The sequence below is a fragment of the Toxoplasma gondii genome, chromosome XI (assembly GCF_000006565.2).
Source record: "Toxoplasma gondii ME49 chromosome XI, whole genome shotgun sequence".
Classification (NCBI taxonomy): Eukaryota; Apicomplexa; class Conoidasida; order Eucoccidiorida; family Sarcocystidae; genus Toxoplasma; species Toxoplasma gondii.
Genome location: NC_031479.1, coordinates 287,220 through 303,727, shown reverse-complemented (window position 1 = coordinate 303,727; position 16,508 = coordinate 287,220). Strand labels below are relative to the sequence as shown.

General features: G+C 51.0%; 4 protein-coding genes across 4 annotated transcripts; 1 reads left to right on the top strand and 3 right to left on the bottom strand.

Moving 5' to 3' along the window:
- Window positions 1-56: 56 nt before the first annotated feature.
- TGME49_308850 (hypothetical protein) lies at window positions 57-5,228 on the bottom strand. Its single transcript, XM_018782547.1, has 4 exons — window positions 3,833-5,228; window positions 3,339-3,503; window positions 2,659-2,786; window positions 57-2,267 (listed from the first exon to the last, which is right to left on the bottom strand). The coding sequence occupies exons 1-4, from the start codon at window positions 4,316-4,318 to the stop codon at window positions 599-601; spliced, it is 2,448 nt and encodes an 815-aa protein (XP_018635646.1). The 5' UTR covers window positions 4,319-5,228; the 3' UTR covers window positions 57-598.
- A 991-nt stretch (window positions 5,229-6,219) lies between these two features.
- Window positions 6,220-8,990, bottom strand: SRS51 (SAG-related sequence SRS51). Its single transcript, XM_018782546.1, has 3 exons — window positions 8,683-8,990; window positions 8,291-8,381; window positions 6,220-8,034 (listed from the first exon to the last, which is right to left on the bottom strand). The coding sequence occupies exons 1-3, from the start codon at window positions 8,904-8,906 to the stop codon at window positions 6,931-6,933; spliced, it is 1,419 nt and encodes a 472-aa protein (XP_018635647.1). The 5' UTR covers window positions 8,907-8,990; the 3' UTR covers window positions 6,220-6,930.
- A 1,725-nt stretch (window positions 8,991-10,715) lies between these two features.
- TGME49_308830 (dual specificity protein phosphatase) lies at window positions 10,716-13,131 on the bottom strand (the record flags this gene model as incomplete). The annotated part of the gene is made up of 3 exons (XM_002364113.1): window positions 10,716-10,913; window positions 11,875-11,929; window positions 12,866-13,131. The coding sequence occupies 3 exons, from the start codon at window positions 13,129-13,131 to the stop codon at window positions 10,716-10,718; spliced, it is 519 nt and encodes a 172-aa protein (XP_002364154.1).
- Window positions 13,132-15,084: 1,953 nt separating this feature from the next.
- On the top strand, window positions 15,085-16,316 carry TGME49_308820 (hypothetical protein). Its single transcript, XM_002364112.2, has one exon. It carries the CDS (start codon window positions 15,505-15,507, stop codon window positions 16,135-16,137), a length of 633 nt encoding a protein of 210 aa, XP_002364153.1. The 5' UTR covers window positions 15,085-15,504; the 3' UTR covers window positions 16,138-16,316.
- The last annotated feature ends 192 nt before the right edge of the window (window positions 16,317-16,508 follow it).

Here is a 16,508-nt window from a genome sequence, read left to right as displayed (position 1 = left end):
CATGTAGAGAAACCCTCTGGAGAAAGGTTTTTGCCAGTATGTAATCTCTCACCACTGCAAGCGAGGCAGCTCCGCTTCAGAAGCGACTGAATTACACGCAGTGTCACGAATTTTTTCGAACTAGGACTTTCATAATGATTCGAAAGAGTCGTTGACGAGCCTCGACGCAGCAAACACAAAAGCGACCAGCTCCATTAGTCAATGCGGGCTCGAGGCGACATGAGATCGAGCTACCACGAGTGGAAAGTGAAATTCAGCAGAGAACCAAAAGGGAAGTCAGTGTCGTCAAAACACACTGACTGAGTTCCCTGGCGATGTTTTGTCGGTTCTCTAACGGGTGCACTATCCGTGTCACGCACATACATCGTACACCATCGACTGCCAACCGTTTCCTACACAACAGCGGCCATTGTATCGGGCTGGATCTGGTGGCAGAAGCAAACAAAAAAGAGCTATATATATGTCTGATTCGCACGAAGCGACCGAAGGCTCGAGTGCTGAAACCAGGCAAGCCTCCCCTCCTTGGTCATGAGTCTCATAATCGGTGAAATTATAAAAAACGATTCAATCGTAATCTTGTCTCCACGAGACGAACATGTTATACAGGCAACACGAAGTCGCGTTGCCCGTCCTTTGTTAAAAAGAAGAAAACGCCACAGGCAGCACAGCGCGGTTTCTCAGGTACAGTTGTCGCAGCTCTGGTTTCCCTGGTTTGTTCGCCTTTTCCCTGAACAACGGCAAGTAACGGATCTCGACTAAAGCAGTGTTCTTTGCCTTTCTCTTGCTCCTCTTGCTCGCGTGCTTCACTTGTCCTGTCGTTCTGCTGGTTCCCACGCAAGTCACCCGATGATCTCTCCTGTCTGTCCCAGTCACTCACCCTGCCTTCCCTGACAACATGGCGCCCCCCAACTACCACGCCAGTGATTTGTCTGCTGCAGCTGCCTCCGGACTGAGCTACCATATCTGGACCGGACACGGCTTTTTTAAGCGAAACGGGATAACGACCGAAATCATCAGCAGAACGCCAGCTACACAAACAGGCCAGGAAGGTACCTGGCGAGTGCAGCGAGTTCTTCTTCTCGGTAAATACACGCTTTTCTGTCGGTCTACGTGTGCCTTTGATTGGTATGGGGTCACAAGTGACACTGGACTCCGCTCGAACGAATTGAAACTGAAACACCCGGTAGTGTCTGCGTGGGATGTTCGCCCACACAGTTCCGGTGCTTCGTGATAATTGACTTGCAGCGCGAGATCTGCAATGGGGGCATCTAAGAACCGGCGACCTACGTTCACTCGTGGCGGCAGTAGCTACATTGCGGAGCAGGGCACCGACAGAGCATTTGGGGAAGCGCAAAAATTTCACATTTTGCCACATTTCCTCGTTTCCCGGAATTCCCTCGACAGGGTTGCCACTCCTGGCTTCTGTGCTTCCGTTCCTGGCTACAAAGGCATCCGTTGACATGTGCGTGCGTGCTCGCTTTTGTAAATCGTGGAACGATTTGGAGCTGCGAGAACCTGAAACAGTCTCGTCCGAGCAGGAAGAATGCGCCCCAACCGCCGTTTTTCCTGATAACAAACCGCCTTCAGCGACGCACGCTTTCACCCCTTTGTGGAACCCGAGCAACGCGCTATCTGAGGTGTACGGACAGTCCAGGTTACCTTCCCCATGGCGCTGAGCGGTCGGCCTCTCTAACGGCTCTTGCTTTGCGGCGAAACGTGGAACCGAGAGCGGAAGTGAAACGCTGTCTTCCCCTTTGTTCTTCCCCTCGATCGAGGCAGAGAACTGTTTCGTGTAAACCAGAAGCAAGCGTTCCTCTTGGTGCAACCGCAGGATCTGCTGAACGGCCAGTGTGAGCAGGTGCATGCTGTGCGTCGGCCCCCGGAACGGGCAGGGGCCCCCAGTGGCGGGAGGGGAGTTCCGACTCGCATCTAAAGATGGATAGCAGGTAGAGGAAAAGAACGGAGAGGTACTGTGGTTCGACTGAGACGAGTCCTGCGCAGGGCCTTGTCCCTCATAGTGCGCCTCCGTTCTTCTCCGTTTTCTCCCCTCTGTGCGCATCGCGTCCACCCCTCGACCTCGGGAGCTAAAAGAGAAAAACGTTCGACCAGGTCCCGCCGGAGACTCCGCCATAGCAGACGCCACGTTCTTGATGACTCCGTCCACGAGGAGCGCTCGAACGCTGGGGTGGGCGCAGAAAAAGAAGGGCAGCCACTTGGCGATGTGCAGCAGCTGAAGCGGTGTATAAACGTTGATGACGAACACGTGTCTGGGGAAAACAGAGGAAAGAAAAGAGAAGCAGCAGGCAGTGGCGCTTAGTGAATGAAGGCAAACAACTGAAGCGAAACCGAGCAAGCACTAGGGGGGACAACCGAATGAACGAGACACGCCACCAGTCCGTGGGATAGGTTGCCTGGTGAACCCTGGAGTGTACATATAGCACCCAGCATCGGGCAGACGCTGACGAAACAACTGAGAGAGAAAGGCTTCCCTCGCTCCTTGGCTGCACAGACAAGCGGTCATCTCAAAAACCATGTTGGGTCAAAAGAACTGGAAACTACTCGAGCACAGGCTAGAGTTGCTTCTCTGCTGCTCTCAGACTTTGCAGAAACGGAACAGAACTCGAGAGCACATGCGACAGCAATCCATGGTGATCGTACCGGAGAGCCTGCTCAGCCATGCAGCTCACGATATGTCGCATTCTGCTCTTTTCTCCGGCAGAAGCAAACGAGGAAAGTGGAGAGGGCCAACAGCCAGCGTGTTCCGCCCGGCAACAGAGCCTAGAAGCCTGGGCGCGGAAGAGCAGCAGATGCAGAAGACAGACCGAAAACATTTATGACACTCGCAAAGTGTCGAGCGTTTACAGCGCCTCATAAAAGACACATCGGAAACAGTTTAATGCTACTCCACAAGCCTCCTACATCTTACATGATAGAGTAGCTAGTATTTTACACCTCTCTGACGGAGTGGTTCGATGTGATACTCAGCCACGCGTTTCACCGACAGCAGCTTTCATGGAAGCAGCAGTACCAGTGGAACAATGAAATATAAATAGAAGAAAGTAGCGGCACGAGCAAGAAGCATGAAGGAACAAGGACGCTACCTTGGATTTAATCCCAACTTTGCAGTCGAGTACTAGGGGGAGGGAGCAAGTAGGAAACTCAGAAGTCGCAAGGGACAACAAAACAAAAGCAGACGGAGACAGGAAACCCAGAAGGGGGAATTGAGGCATCACGGAGCGAAGACACACCCGCTGAGACACCAGCGGACGAGTGCATCGACGACTGTCTAAAAAAGGACAGATAGGACACCTGACAAAGAAGAAGCATCGTCTCCTTACTTGGAAGTTGGCGGTGAGCATGTCTTCAATCGTTTCACGAATATCATGAAGAGACAGGTCGCCTCCGTACGCAAGAACGAGGACGCCTTGGCCCTTCCTTCTGCTTCCACAGTCCGGAAGAAAAAATTGAGGGCAGCACCCAAGCGCGATTTCCGCTGCCATTTGCTGCAAACAGCCATGCCAGTGGTGTACGTACACCGCAGCGGTAAGCCTCGTCAACCAACGGGCGAGACCGGACACGCACGGGCAGACTCTGTCTCTCCAACTCTCTTGCATGCAAGACAGGTAAATACTTGTTCGGTGGATGCCCGACGTACAAGATCTGGACGGCAGTCAAGAAAACAGATAGGCTCGAGTAACTCGTCTCCAAGCAATGAAGGCCGGTGGAAAAAAAAGCCAAAGGCACACAGAGACCACACCTTGTGTGTGTGCGCGTGTGAAAGTTGTTTCTGTGTGTCTCTAGACATGCAAAGAATTCCCCGGTGTCGCCTTACTTTGAGGAGAAACGTTTTACCGCTGTGAGGAGGCCCTTCGACAACTGCCCTGTCTCCCGCTTGGAGGCGGGCGACGGAGACAGCGCATGCAGGGCAGGCAGAGGCGGCCGCGAAAATGTGTTCTTCTTTTTCCCTTTCCCTGCAGCCGCCAGCGAGGAGGTCCAGGTGACAGAGAGGATGGGCGAGGAGGGGAGAAGAGAAAGAGAAGGAACTCGCCCGAGCCTTGAGAACCACGTTTTTCCCCGAATCCTCAAACGTCCAGAAGCCGCTGCCCTTCGAGGCATGCAGCGGGGAGAACACGGGAGGCTTCACCGAGGAGCAAGGACGGGAGGAGTTCCCAGAGGAGGGGAGAGCCGCAGGAGAGAAAAAGTCAAGAGAAGAAGCGTCGGTAGACCAGGCAGTACAGCGGGAGGGCGTCGGCGCCAATACGAAAGAGGAGACCGCAGGTGTGTGTGGAGAATCGAGCTCGTCAGAAGCAAGCTCCATGTTCACTTGCGAGGAAGCGACAAAGAGGAAGTTGTCCAGGCGGCTCCGATGGGGGGAGGCAGTCGACAGGCTGCATCAACTCGTCGTGGCCGCAGGCTTCTGTGGGAAAGTTCTTCTCTTTTGACATCTCAACGTCAGACAAAAGACATGGGTTCGCTTCAGAGCAGACACACGTTCCAAGACAAGAGCTGGGTACGCCGAGAACCTCCTGTGCGGCGCGATTTACGACGAGATAAGGAACGCAGCGGTGCAGAGAGCTCCGTCAATGTGTGCACTTCACAGAGGAATAAATGGATATTTGTCTGCCTTGGTTCTTGAAGCCAAAGAAAAGAGAGCGGCATGGTCAATAGAGAAACAGGTGGGAGAGCAGACTTCAATGAAAAGATGTGGAGGCCGCGCAGCAAAACGTTCGCGGTGCGATTAGAGTTCGACTGCGATCGGAGCCGATCGCATTTATCTTTCTTCTTGGGAAATATAGTACTGCATGGGAGAAAATGCGTTCTATTCCCTCTGGCCTCGTATGCGGGCAACTAACTTGTTTTGATATAGTACAGAAGACGACATCCTCCACAGCTGCAACCTTTGTGAACCGCATCAAAACCTAGCTCAACGGTTTTGTTATTGTGCCTCACTTCCACATACGTCCGCTTTTGCTGGGTTTCCTGGGAGAAATGGAGAAATATTCGTAAAAAACGGGCACATGTATGAGGGAAATTGAAGAGGTAAGGCCGAAGCGAGGAGGAAATTCCTTTCTGGTACGCGTTTCGAAGACATGCAACCTGTGGCAGGAGACAAGAGCGGCGGGTACGGAATCTCAACACACCCCGGGCAGGACAGGATCTCTCGTGTCAAAAGGATGGAAGCAAAAGCATAAGTTTTGTTGTTGTTTGTGTAACTGGGAATAATGACGGGGAAAGCTACAGCAAGAAAGACGCGTCCTTTTTTCATGAACACTTTTCCAGAGTCGACGCCGTGTGGGCTGCGAACGGTTGCAAGACATGGCACTTTGCATTCACGGTAGTCGACGTACTGGCCCAGTCATTTTCGTTGTTCCTTCAAGCAGCGAAACATGAAAAACATATTTCTGGAAATTTCAGCACCTATAGCTTTGAAAGATACTTCTATTTTCCCTGTCAACTCACCCCTCAGCTAACCACAGATGTACTTTCGCGATTCTGCAACGGGTCGACGTTGAAATATTCTTGTGTACATAAATCTAGTGGTGCTTCTGAGTGTTCCCTTCATCTCATTTAGCTCGCTGCGTACGTCAAATGTAGTAGGTACTCTGGATGAAGAGTCTCTAGCGACCGTTTGCTCCCCTTCTACCATTTTAAAATGTTTAATATATACAGCGAAATTACGAGGTCGCTCGAACTCCAAGGAGACGCAGAAATGCCTCGAGCACACCGCAAAAGTTGCATTCACACTCACTTCATGGCAACTTTGTGTCAGTGCCCTTCGACATTCCAAGCTGGGAAATCCTGATATCTGGCAGCAGTGTCACAAGTTCAAGCTGAACGTTGCGCAGTTGGAGCAGTCTCGTCTCATAAGATATTGTAAAGTAGGATTTGTAGGTTTCAACAGTCTACCTTTTTCTGGAGAGTACATGCTACTAGTTGGAATACTGGTTTATCTACTCATCGTCTTTGTTTCCCGTATCCAAGTTCTCCACACTCAAAGAGTCACAAGGGATGACAACCGCACGTGAGATTAACCACTGCCAGTTTGGAAAAAATTCACAACTTCCGGCGTTAGGGGGCACCTGACATTTTTTTTTGCGTGTTTCGCACAGAACATTTGCTCTCTTCACACGGCACAGTTATTGTCTGTTTTCGTTCAGATACGTGTTTTCTTTGACAAGCAAAAACTGATAGCGTTCCGGGACCATGTCTTTTCAAGAAGCCGGACACATTAAAACCAGAGCCGTTGTGTACTCTTCTATCATATAGTTACCGTCGCACCCGAGGATAGACACGGGATGCAGTTCGGCTGGAGTCACGAAGCGCTGCGTGCTCGTGTGCAGATATCGTTCTACCACGGGATTCTTCAGAGTTGCTTCCTACAGTGTCATTGTACAAAAATGACCCGACAAGCTTTTTCAATCTGTCCCGAAGAAGTGCTATCGGATGTAACTAGTGGGCTTTAGCACAAGCTCGATCTTTGGGGGTATGAGGACTCAGAGTTCCCATGTCCACTTGTGGAAGCGCAGCCTCCGTCTCTCTACGATAGCCCAAGTTCCAACGGAGATATTTCGATTGGCAAGTGCTTCTGACAAAATGTCGTGGATATTCCGAGAGATCCATTTTCAGGGTGAGGATCCTCCACTGCTGAAGGACATCTGCCTCCAGACACCAACATTGGTGCTGCTCAAATGACAGTGGTGCAATGCGTTGGGCGAGTTCGTTGAAGCCAGCACTGCCACCGCTTAGAGAAAAGAGCGCTCATAATTGTCAGAAACCAAGTATTGGGAAGAGCGTCAAACATGAATGTGTTCTAATATCGTTTTTGTAACGCCACACCATGAGAATGACGCAGCGACGGTGCCGTTGATTCTGTACACGGCACTGCTTCCTCACACATATTGCCATCACGCATGGTCGCTGTGCTGCGACCTACACAAGGGAAGAAACAGCCCCAGCTACAGCCAAAGTCATGGTCACACTCAGGGAAAGAAACCACGCAGAACTGGGACTACTGCTCGTGATTGTGAGCTCTACTGTACAGAGAGTCGAATTGGGGATGGCCGTGCTAGCTTTGCAACCAACAAGCACCTTTTTCTGAGCCTCAGGGAAATTATCATGCGGAATTGTGAGTACAGCTTTGTTGCTTGTTCCTGCTTGGGAAACCTGCCACCAACTGGAACTGTAACCTTGTAAGATGCTTGCGTACTTTTCATCACAGTTTTCTTGTAGTGGACCGGTAGCTGGGCAGTAGCTTGTAGTGAAGCTTGCTGGTTGCATAATTCCATCGGAGCTACAGTCAAGAGTGAACGTTGGGTCTTTTGGTGATACTGTCACTCTGTGAACGTCTGCATTACTAGCACTACCGTAGGCGCACGTAACGGTTTGACTGTCTTTGGAAGATGCCCGCGCGGAAAGTGTGACATGAAGGAGACAGTGGCCTTTACCTTCCTGAGTACATCCGACAATGAATTCCTTGTCAACGGGAGGCAGATTCTGTTTTGGAACTTGTAGTACAGCAGCGTAGTTCACCTCGTCTCCCACCCACGCCACAGCACTTGCTCCGTCTCCTGACAAAAGACTGGCGAAGGGGATGGTCCCCGAAGGACTGACACAGCTTTGGGGATCCGTCATCCCTGCAGGACACACTACCTGCTTCTCCATTAAGTCCACCGGAAGAGTAACTGTGCCGATGGCGCACTTGGCCATGAGCTGGTTCTTTTCAGCGCTCACGACCACCGCGTGGTTGCTGGTCTCCCCCTGCTCAGGAACGTTGCACGTGCATACCTGCATTGGTGACGAGGTCCCTTGGGAAGTACAACTGCCCTGATGGGCAGCCGCTTCAGCAAAATGACACAAATGGCCATGGAATGCAACGAAACTGTCATGCAGTACTACAGCGAGCAATGCCACAAAAAACAGTGTCGACTGGCGTGTCAAAAGTCTTCCATACGGAATCTGTAAGCGCATTTCGCGTTGTGATTGGGTCCAAGAGATCTCTCGGGGCACCGCCATGGTAATGAAAAGCGCCGTGACCTGAAAGGGCAAGGATTGACAACTGTGAGCGCACGAAAAAAATAAAAGGTCTTTTTTGTTACGGGGAAGCTTCCTCTGTAGCTAGCCAGAAAGAAAACAGTGGATCTTCTCCGATCTCGTGGAAAAGTCGAACATATGCTAGAGCACCAACCTGCCAGGCTAGCCACGAAAACCTCGGTGGTCACACCAGTTCCACCACAGATCAACAACGTGATCGAGCGCACCCCAGTGTACCTCAACAAGTTGTGTCGCTTACCGATAGGCTCGGAGGTTCTGCGCCTTGTTGTCGCTTCGCCAGTCCTCCATTGTACTCCAAACAAGCATAAACATAGCCAACTTTGAAGTAGCTGAATACAACAGATAGATAGGTACGCGCATGCATAGAGAATTACTTTTTAACGCAACCTACCGTCTCTAATCGGCGTCGACTTGCCACTGAACCCCCAAGGATTTTATTACTTCTGCTAGTTTCTAAATGCATTCCCAAGGCAGTTTCGACAGCGTCGCCCTGTTCTTTGTCTATTCTTCGGACTCAAGCGAGAATTCCTGTTTTCTGTAGTGCGCGGTACATGCTTGTTCGGGTAGACGATGTGATTCCGACAATGTCATAACGACACCGCAGCTGCTGGAAAGTGTGCACTCACGCACCACCACTGTTTAACACTGATAGAGCCGAGAGGGACGAATTGTACAACCGACAGTTGGCAATCGTGTTTGTTGTCAGTCATCGCAGCACCGTCCTCAAGCCATCCCTCCTGTCCTACCATAACGGACCCAGTGGTGGTCTGCATGACGTTCAACGATACTGACTTCGCACGCGTCGCTTGTGTTACCCCAAGGGAAGCGTTTTGCGTTGCCAGATTCAGTTCCATACAGTTTTCCAGCCACTATATTGGCGTCGTAAATCTGCGCCCTTCTCCAATCACCAGTTTCGTCTCCACGGAATGAAGTGGAACCACAGACAACTCAAAATCCTATCCATCAGGTGTTGACGTACAGTTTGACTTCCAGCTTGGCTGGACGATATCCCGCATAAGAACCCAAGTGGTACGAGAAGAGCCAGCACAAGAATTGGCACACGCAGGCAACTAAGATGCACAGTTACGAATTGTCAGCGAAGGCATTGCATGGGGTCGATTCTTACACTGATTTACGAAAGTTAAGCGACAAAGCATCGGTGTTTCAGGAACAACGGGACATGTCAGAAAGCTAGGTTGCCCACAATGATGCCAATAATAAGCGCGCGCATAAGTCAAGCTCCAGCGGAACCTTCCAGGTGGATTGCTCCCCAGGGTTATTTGTTGCCGATTCAGCACAGCTTAGCGTTGTAGCAGATAATATCTTACAGGTTGCGGCGGGAAGCCCAAAGGCGAAACCGTGGTATCTGTCCCTGAACAGTCTCGCTACTGCGTCGCGAACGTTTTCCCCGTCTTGACGCACGCGCAGTTAGATAAACACACGCACTGTCTGTCCATAGAGAAAGGAGACACGGAAGAGGTGGGATCAGCGAAGCAGAAAATTTCCTGCTGCAAAAAACGGCATTAAGAAGTGAGCGAGGTGTGTCAGGGTAGAGAAAGGAGGTAGGAGACGACCGCGGAGGTCAAAAGAGAGTTGGAAACATAATAGAGGAACCATAAAAAACGGAGACAAGAAGACCTCGAGGAACGGAGAGTGCTTAAAGGTTGACACGAAGATGCGCAAAAACATGGAAAAGCTATGCTTGTCTAGCGAGCGGCAGTGAGCTGTTCTACAGTGGCAATTTGGGTCATGTGTGCCGCTCCAAGAAACGTCCATAATACTACAGCCAACTGTCTGCAGCCCTCGTGAGGCCAGACGTTTCGTCTGCTGTGAGATGCAAATTTGTGTACGTTAATACAACGTAATAGATCACGTAGAACTCACGGCGCAAACAAGACACCTGAAAACGCTGCTGTCCCCACTCCAGCTTTGCGTTCGCAGACACGCAAATACATGTGTTTACGAAGAAATGTGAGACGAGTGCCTCGCTGGTCGAAGATACACCCGCGTCTATACAGCCACATACCCAGCAGACGTTACAAGTGTATGTGAGTCTGTGTACCCCTCTTTACGTGAACTAACCCGTTGGAGGAAAGGAGCTTTTCCCTCTCCATTGAGTTCGCTCCCGTTGTAGTTTCGTCTTCACCGCTCCTCAGCTTGTCCCTCTGTTCCTTACGCTCGTAACGAGCGTGCGTTTAAACTAGACTGCACCCATCTCTTAGAGTTACCAACTCCCTCCGTGCGTGGCACCCAACTAGAAAAAAACGCATCCCAGTTCCGTTTTCGTCACTCGTTAGTCTCCTCCCAGAAGCTCTCCCCTTCATCTTGACTTGCGACTAAGTGCCACATTTCCCTCCTTGGGAAACCACATTTTTCTGCGGAAGGAAAACCGCGTCTGCATTTCATCCCGCTTGTTCGCTGCGAAGCGGACGCCGACCACCCGCAAGTCGCCACTGATTGTTCGTCACGTTTGTGCCTTGTTAACTTCTGCATGCTTCTTTGTGCTTCAACCACGTCACCAGCTGCCTCTTCTCCGCTTTGTCAGCTGTCACGGGTGCGCTAGAGCGACATGCGACGCCCCACAACACCATGGGTCACCGCGGCAGCCAGGTTTGAACATATCTGGATCTTCCACCTCTTCTCTGTTTGCTTTTTTTTCATTTTCACGGTTCTAAATCAGGAATCGCGGGGCGGTACGAACAGTCGGCCGTGTACCAGTCTGTGTACTTGAACATACACACAGAGCAGTGGTCTCGCATCTCTCTTTCGTACGCGCACAGCTGCTCCATGAAGCCAATGTTGGGGCAAATGCATGCGCGCTTCGTCAAAACGTGGAAAAAGGCCTCCTGCAGTGCAAACTTCTGCAAACACAAAGGCGCAAACACAAAAAGGCGTGCCGATTCAGACCCGTACTCCTGCCGCGCTAGATTCTGCGAACCCATGCTGGATGAGACTAGATGTTCATGTATAGATTCATATGCACATATCTATATATATATATATATGGATGCACGTACGTGTATGTATTCCATTCCTACAGCGACACACGCTTACAGATATATGCATATATAGGAACACTTAGAGTGACCGAGACGAATGTGAGAAAAAGTGGCCCTACAGATAGAGATGAGACGGAAAGAGTCCTTCATTTCGACAACAAACCCAAGACCGGTGAACCACGAAACACAGGGGTGAAACAGACACGTTTCAATTGGATATATTCGTTGCTGGAGAACAGGGAACAACGCGCAGGGCTCGTGAGTATCTCTCAACAATTAGCTGAGTGCTTGTACGACAATTACATCAATGCATTACCAATTAAGGTGCCGCTAAATGTCAATCAAACATGCGAATTTTAAGTTTTCCATGAAATCTATTTGGAAGAAGAGGCATCTAAAAGTGTCGGATCTCCATATCCTACGACATGAAGGTTATTCTACATCGGTTATGTTCTGCCCATAACATATGGATTACTGTTATCACTCGTATTAACAGCGAGAGAAAACTTGCAGCCACACTCTTCGTCGCTCATTACAAATCAGTGGTAGATCATGCTTCGGCAACCGGAATGGACGCACACACAGCAGCCCCGCAAACGAGAATTTCTCCGTTGAAAATCACCGAATGGCATCTAACAAATACACATTGATGAACTGTTTAGATACGATTATTGATGAAGGATTTAAGGAGTCAGAAGCAGGAAACGATGAAAAACCTTCGGATCAGTTCCACGCAGACTCTTCCAGAAAACGTGCACCAGACGTTTGAGGGAAAACTTCAGTTGCACAACTCGTTCTCGACAGAGTCTGTGAATTTCCTTACCTTGCACCCAATCAGATAAGAAAGGACAACGGACGCCGACCGCGAAACTCCAGCTCTGAGAATGGAGAGGAAAAACAGAGCAAAGCAGCGAACTCGAGAAACGGGCGACTGCTTCAGAGACGCATTTGAAAGTAGGAATCACATTTGACGCTACAAGACAACGAGGAACGCCCGAAAAACACATGGCCAACGAGGACCGTACGCACCACATGTGTCGGGGGGCGCACCCCCGAGCATGCCTATATGCCTGAACGCCTCTGCTGGGGTCCTTAAAAACGAGTATATATGTGTATATACAAACATAAACAGCTGACGACGTGGGGTGTACATACACCCGATTCGTGTCAGTGCCTCAGTGCCACCTGGTATTTTCAAGTAGGGTGAGCGTTGGGTGAACCTTAGCCACTTCGCGGGTACGTAATTAACTATATTTTGAGTACTCCTCTCCCAGTTTCTGAGCTTCGCTTCGTTCTCTCTACACTTTTTCGCTGGACAAACACAAAAGTAAGCGGTGCATGCAATCGGTCCCGCGGCATCTGTTTCCCTTGCCTCAACCACGACAGCGTCGCGGCGGTGGCCACATAAACCCGCAGAGGGAGGAGCCAGTCCCGTGTACCCCGTTACACATGTTCCAGTATTTTGAGTGCGTTTCGGCCTCCCCCCTCATCACTTTGGTTACCAAGTGGAAGAACAACGACCGCGAGAGTCAGAGCCCCTCGGCTTCAGGCCTCCAGGCACACCACCGCACATACTGGCAAGAAGCGGTGCGCGCCCACGACCTTGACGCACAACGAAAACACGTTGCTGCCGCCGTCGCGAACACAAGGATCGAACGCCTCGCTTCCGTTGTCCACCACCCGTGTTTTTCGCGCCACTACAGATTGAATACGTGTCAAATTGCCTATTGGTGTTGGGCTCGTATCGTTTCACTATGGACTTCGAAATACGTATGCACATATGACTATGTGGATGCGATGCAGTTCCAACTCACTTGCAGTGGACGAGGACAGTCTGTTGGCGACTGACATAGCGGTCGATGAACTGGCCGGCTTCTTCGAAGTAGAGGTGGAGGGGCTCTCGACTAGTGTCTTCGACGTCGACCCGGAAGTAGTCAAGTCCTTCTCTCTCTCTGTACTTTGGGCACTCCTGGTAAGTGCAGCAGGTGACAACCGCGCGAACGCCTGCAGCCTCCAGGGCCGCAGGATTCTCCGCGTCTTTGAGGCCTCCCAGAAAGAGGAAGGGAAGAATCTCGTTCATCTATCTGTCTACTCCGAGAAGAGAGAAACTGACGCGAGACGACGGAAACGGACGGCAGACGACGGGCGCCGCCAGCGCGCAGGGCCAGGGGAAGGGCGGACGCGTCGCGAACAGGTTTCTCTGTCGCGGCGGACGAGCGAAAAGAAGCATTCGGGAGGTGCCGCGGCCGACGTCTGAGACAAACCCAGGAAGTCCCGCTCGCAGTCCACCCCGCACACACTCTCTCCACCGAAAAATCTGAGAGCATCCGGTCGGAAGAAGTGACAGCCGAGGAACGAGGGAAAAGACGACACGTGGACAGAGTCGAAACGCGTGACGCAGAAAACGAAGAAGAGTCGAAAAAAGGGAGGAACGACGGGGAGGAAGAAGAGGGGAACGAAGGCGAGGAAGAAGGATACGAAGCAGGAGAGGAAGACACGAAGAAAGAAGGGGAAGGAGAGGAAGAAGGGAAAACAGACGGGGAGGTGGACGTGGGTCGCATGTGCGACAGGAGATACGGAGATATAGAGATAGCAGAAGGCCTGTCCCGGGGTTGAAGGAGAGACTGGCAACAAGGGACAAACAGAGACAGAGGCCTGTCACCACAGGACAGCAGGTGACGCGGGAGACAGAACGAATCTGTGGAGAGACAGTTCTTTACGGGGCATGCACCAAAGCCGCAATCACTCGAGCGGGAAGACGCAGGCGTGACCGGAGGTCAACCGTCATGCGCGGTGGCCGTCCTTCCCCGCGGGAGATGCATTCTCTGTGTGACGGGTGCGAAGCGGAGGACAGTTTCGTTTCTTCAACAGCGACGAGTTGTGTACCTTTACTTCTTCTAACTCGTGATGAAGAACTCCTTCACCGACGTTTCCTCTCGTCGTTCACTGGACGACAGAAAGAGAGGACGGGAACTTCACTTTGTCTTTACTTGAGACTCGCAACGGAGAACGAGAGACACGACAGCGGTGAAACTGAGAAACAATGGACACGGCAACATGCCTCTGGAAAGCAGCAGCGGAGCGACAGAGAGAGACAGACAAGTGTGCTTGCAGAGATGCAGACACAGGGAAGAAGGCAGCCAGCACCGGGTAAGCAATTCTTCACAGGTCACGAGTGTTCATGTTTCACTTTGTGCTGCGGACAGGTAAATCTTGTCTCTCCTCATGGCAAGGGGCTTGTCCCCCTTTTGTCTCAACTAGCGCGCACTGAACACCCACGGGAATACCAGGTGAGGGTACAGTGCGCCTCCGGAAGAAGCCACAAAGTTTGAGGCAGAAAATGTGGAAACGAATAGTAGTCGAAAGAGATGAAGAAGGCAAATGGGTGTTACCCTTTAACAAAGAAGCAAGGAACATACGATGGAGAAAAGGTTTTGGAAAAACGGCTCCGAATTGCCAGACAGCGCAAAACCGTTTTCACTTTAGCATTGAAACTCGTGTCTAGTGAAAGCAAGCGTCGCGTTCGACGAACGACGAAAGGGAAGACTCGACAAGGATAATAAAAGAGACTGCGCCCAGAAACCCAGGGCAAAACAACGTGCAGGGTTTTTTCAAGAAGCAGCAGGACAAAGAAAGGAGTCGAGAGAAGGCAGAAAAGAACTGTTGACGGTTTCCGGAATCCTAGGGAAAGCAACGGGACGGAGAAAGCGGAACGAAAGGGAAACCCGACATGACAAGCGGACGACAAAAGACGGACACTGTCGACAAGCGAAAGAAAAGGGTGCCGCTGATCAAAAAGGAAATTCGAGGCACGGACGAGAAGACATCAGCCGTCGATGCTCAAGGAAAAGGAAACGACACACGCAGAGACGGCCAAAAACACAGAGTTCAGCCAGAAAAGTCAGGCGTGACAGACCGCAGAGAAAAGGAAAACTAGGAGGCGAAAGCAACGACAAAGTACCGCGTTGTTCCTTGCCAGAATCAAAGGAAGACCGGACGCCGTGGGAGCGCCAAGAAGAAGCGGACTCTGTCCATGACCAAGCCGAAAGGCGACAACACTTGGGGACAAAGAAACGGAGAACACGACCGAGTAACTTTGGCGGACAAATTAGGAGGACACACGCGACTGAGGACATTATAAAAAGCTGGAAATAGTACTCGCGTGGGTCGGTCGCACAAAATAAACGTTAACGCATGCCACAAACACTACCCACCCCTTGCCGTGTCACGCCAGCCTCTTTTTTGCTCGACGCCCGCTCCCCTTTGTTCCACACAATTTGTTATCTCATTGCTCCATATACCTTTTCTTTTTTCCACTTGTTCGACTGACAGCCATGGGATCTCTACCCTACTCTGGGAGTATGAGTTGCACGCGTTCGCCTCTTTGCGTCTTGGAGGTTCCAGCTGCCGACCGCTGAGGGCGGCACAATCTACCGCGTCGACAACAGCGCAGATGACAGCGCAATGTCATTCGTTAGGTCCGCTCCCATCAGTAACCGGGAGGAAAGTTTGTGGAAAGGAGCGAAAAACCCCGACAACTACAACACCAGGAAGCCAATGCACACCGCATACCACTGAGAGCGGAGCACCGCTGTTCAAGCAGCAGCGCCCCCGAACCGCGACCTTGGTGCTTCTGTGCTGGTATGAGCGCGTTCGCACATTTCAGCAAAAAAAACGAAGAAACAGTTGGAACAAAGGAGAAACATGGAACGGTGATGACGGAAGAAGAGGGAATGAAGCAGTGAGCAACGTTCCCGGGAGGAAAGTTGCATTGCAACGCCGCCAACAACAAACCGATGCCACAGCGTCGATCCATAACCAAGACTTACAGAGTAGGAGATCCACTGAATATGAGATCGACAAAAAACAATGGAAACATGAACGAGAAAAGAAAATGGGACACTCTCATCCGTACGCGGCGTTCGCTGTCAATGAAATGAGCCGGAGCAGCAAGGAACGGAAATTCCACCAAGCAAACCCGCGTTGTGTGCTCGACCTTCAGGGCTATCAAACGACTTGTTATTTTCAACGTGCAAGTGAGCACGGGAGAAAACCTTCACGAATACCCGCAAAAGAAGACATTTGACCAAGGATCGGATTTACCCAAACCGTTCGTATATTTTTGGCGGGGATAACCCCGAGCATCGGAGTTAGCCGAATCTTATCTTCAGTTTTTATGGTCAGTACGGAGTGCCACATCGAAGATAACTGACGGTCAGAGCTCTCACTGACGAAAAGAATTCGACCTTCCGGTATACCAGAGACGTAACCATGCATCGGTTCGTCTAAAACAGTCAAAAGTTGAATATTTGTCGACGCAACCCCCTGTGAGGTGGCGTTTGCTCCCGGGTGACCTCGAGACAGATTCAAATGAAAATCTCTAGACCCTCATCTGTGCACGTATGTACGCACACCATCCTGTATTTGTGACACGTAGATGGAGTCACACATGCATGC

Excerpts from the sequence above, each read along its gene's own strand:
- TGME49_308850 (XM_018782547.1), bottom strand. The coding sequence starts at position 4,318 with ATGGAGCTTGCTTCTGACGAGCTCGATTCTCCACACACACCTGCGGTC. Across the intron at positions 3,504-3,832 it reads GTAAAACGTTTCTCCTCAAA|CAAATGGCAGCGGAAATCGC; the intron begins GTAAGGCGACAC and ends GGCTGTTTGCAG. Across the intron at positions 2,787-3,338 it reads TGCTCACCGCCAACTTCCAA|GCTTCTAGGCTCTGTTGCCG; the intron begins GTAAGGAGACGA and ends TTCCGCGCCCAG.
- TGME49_308820 (XM_002364112.2), top strand. The coding sequence starts at position 15,505 with ATGACAGCGCAATGTCATTCGTTAGGTCCGCTCCCATCAGTAACCGGG.
- SRS51 (XM_018782546.1), bottom strand. The coding sequence starts at position 8,906 with ATGGAACTGAATCTGGCAACGCAAAACGCTTCCCTTGGGGTAACACAA. Across the intron at positions 8,382-8,682 it reads ATCAGTGTTAAACAGTGGTG|CTACTTCAAAGTTGGCTATG; the intron begins GTGCGTGAGTGC and ends TGTTGTATTCAG. Across the intron at positions 8,035-8,290 it reads CAGAACCTCCGAGCCTATCG|GTCACGGCGCTTTTCATTAC; the intron begins GTAAGCGACACA and ends TTGCCCTTTCAG.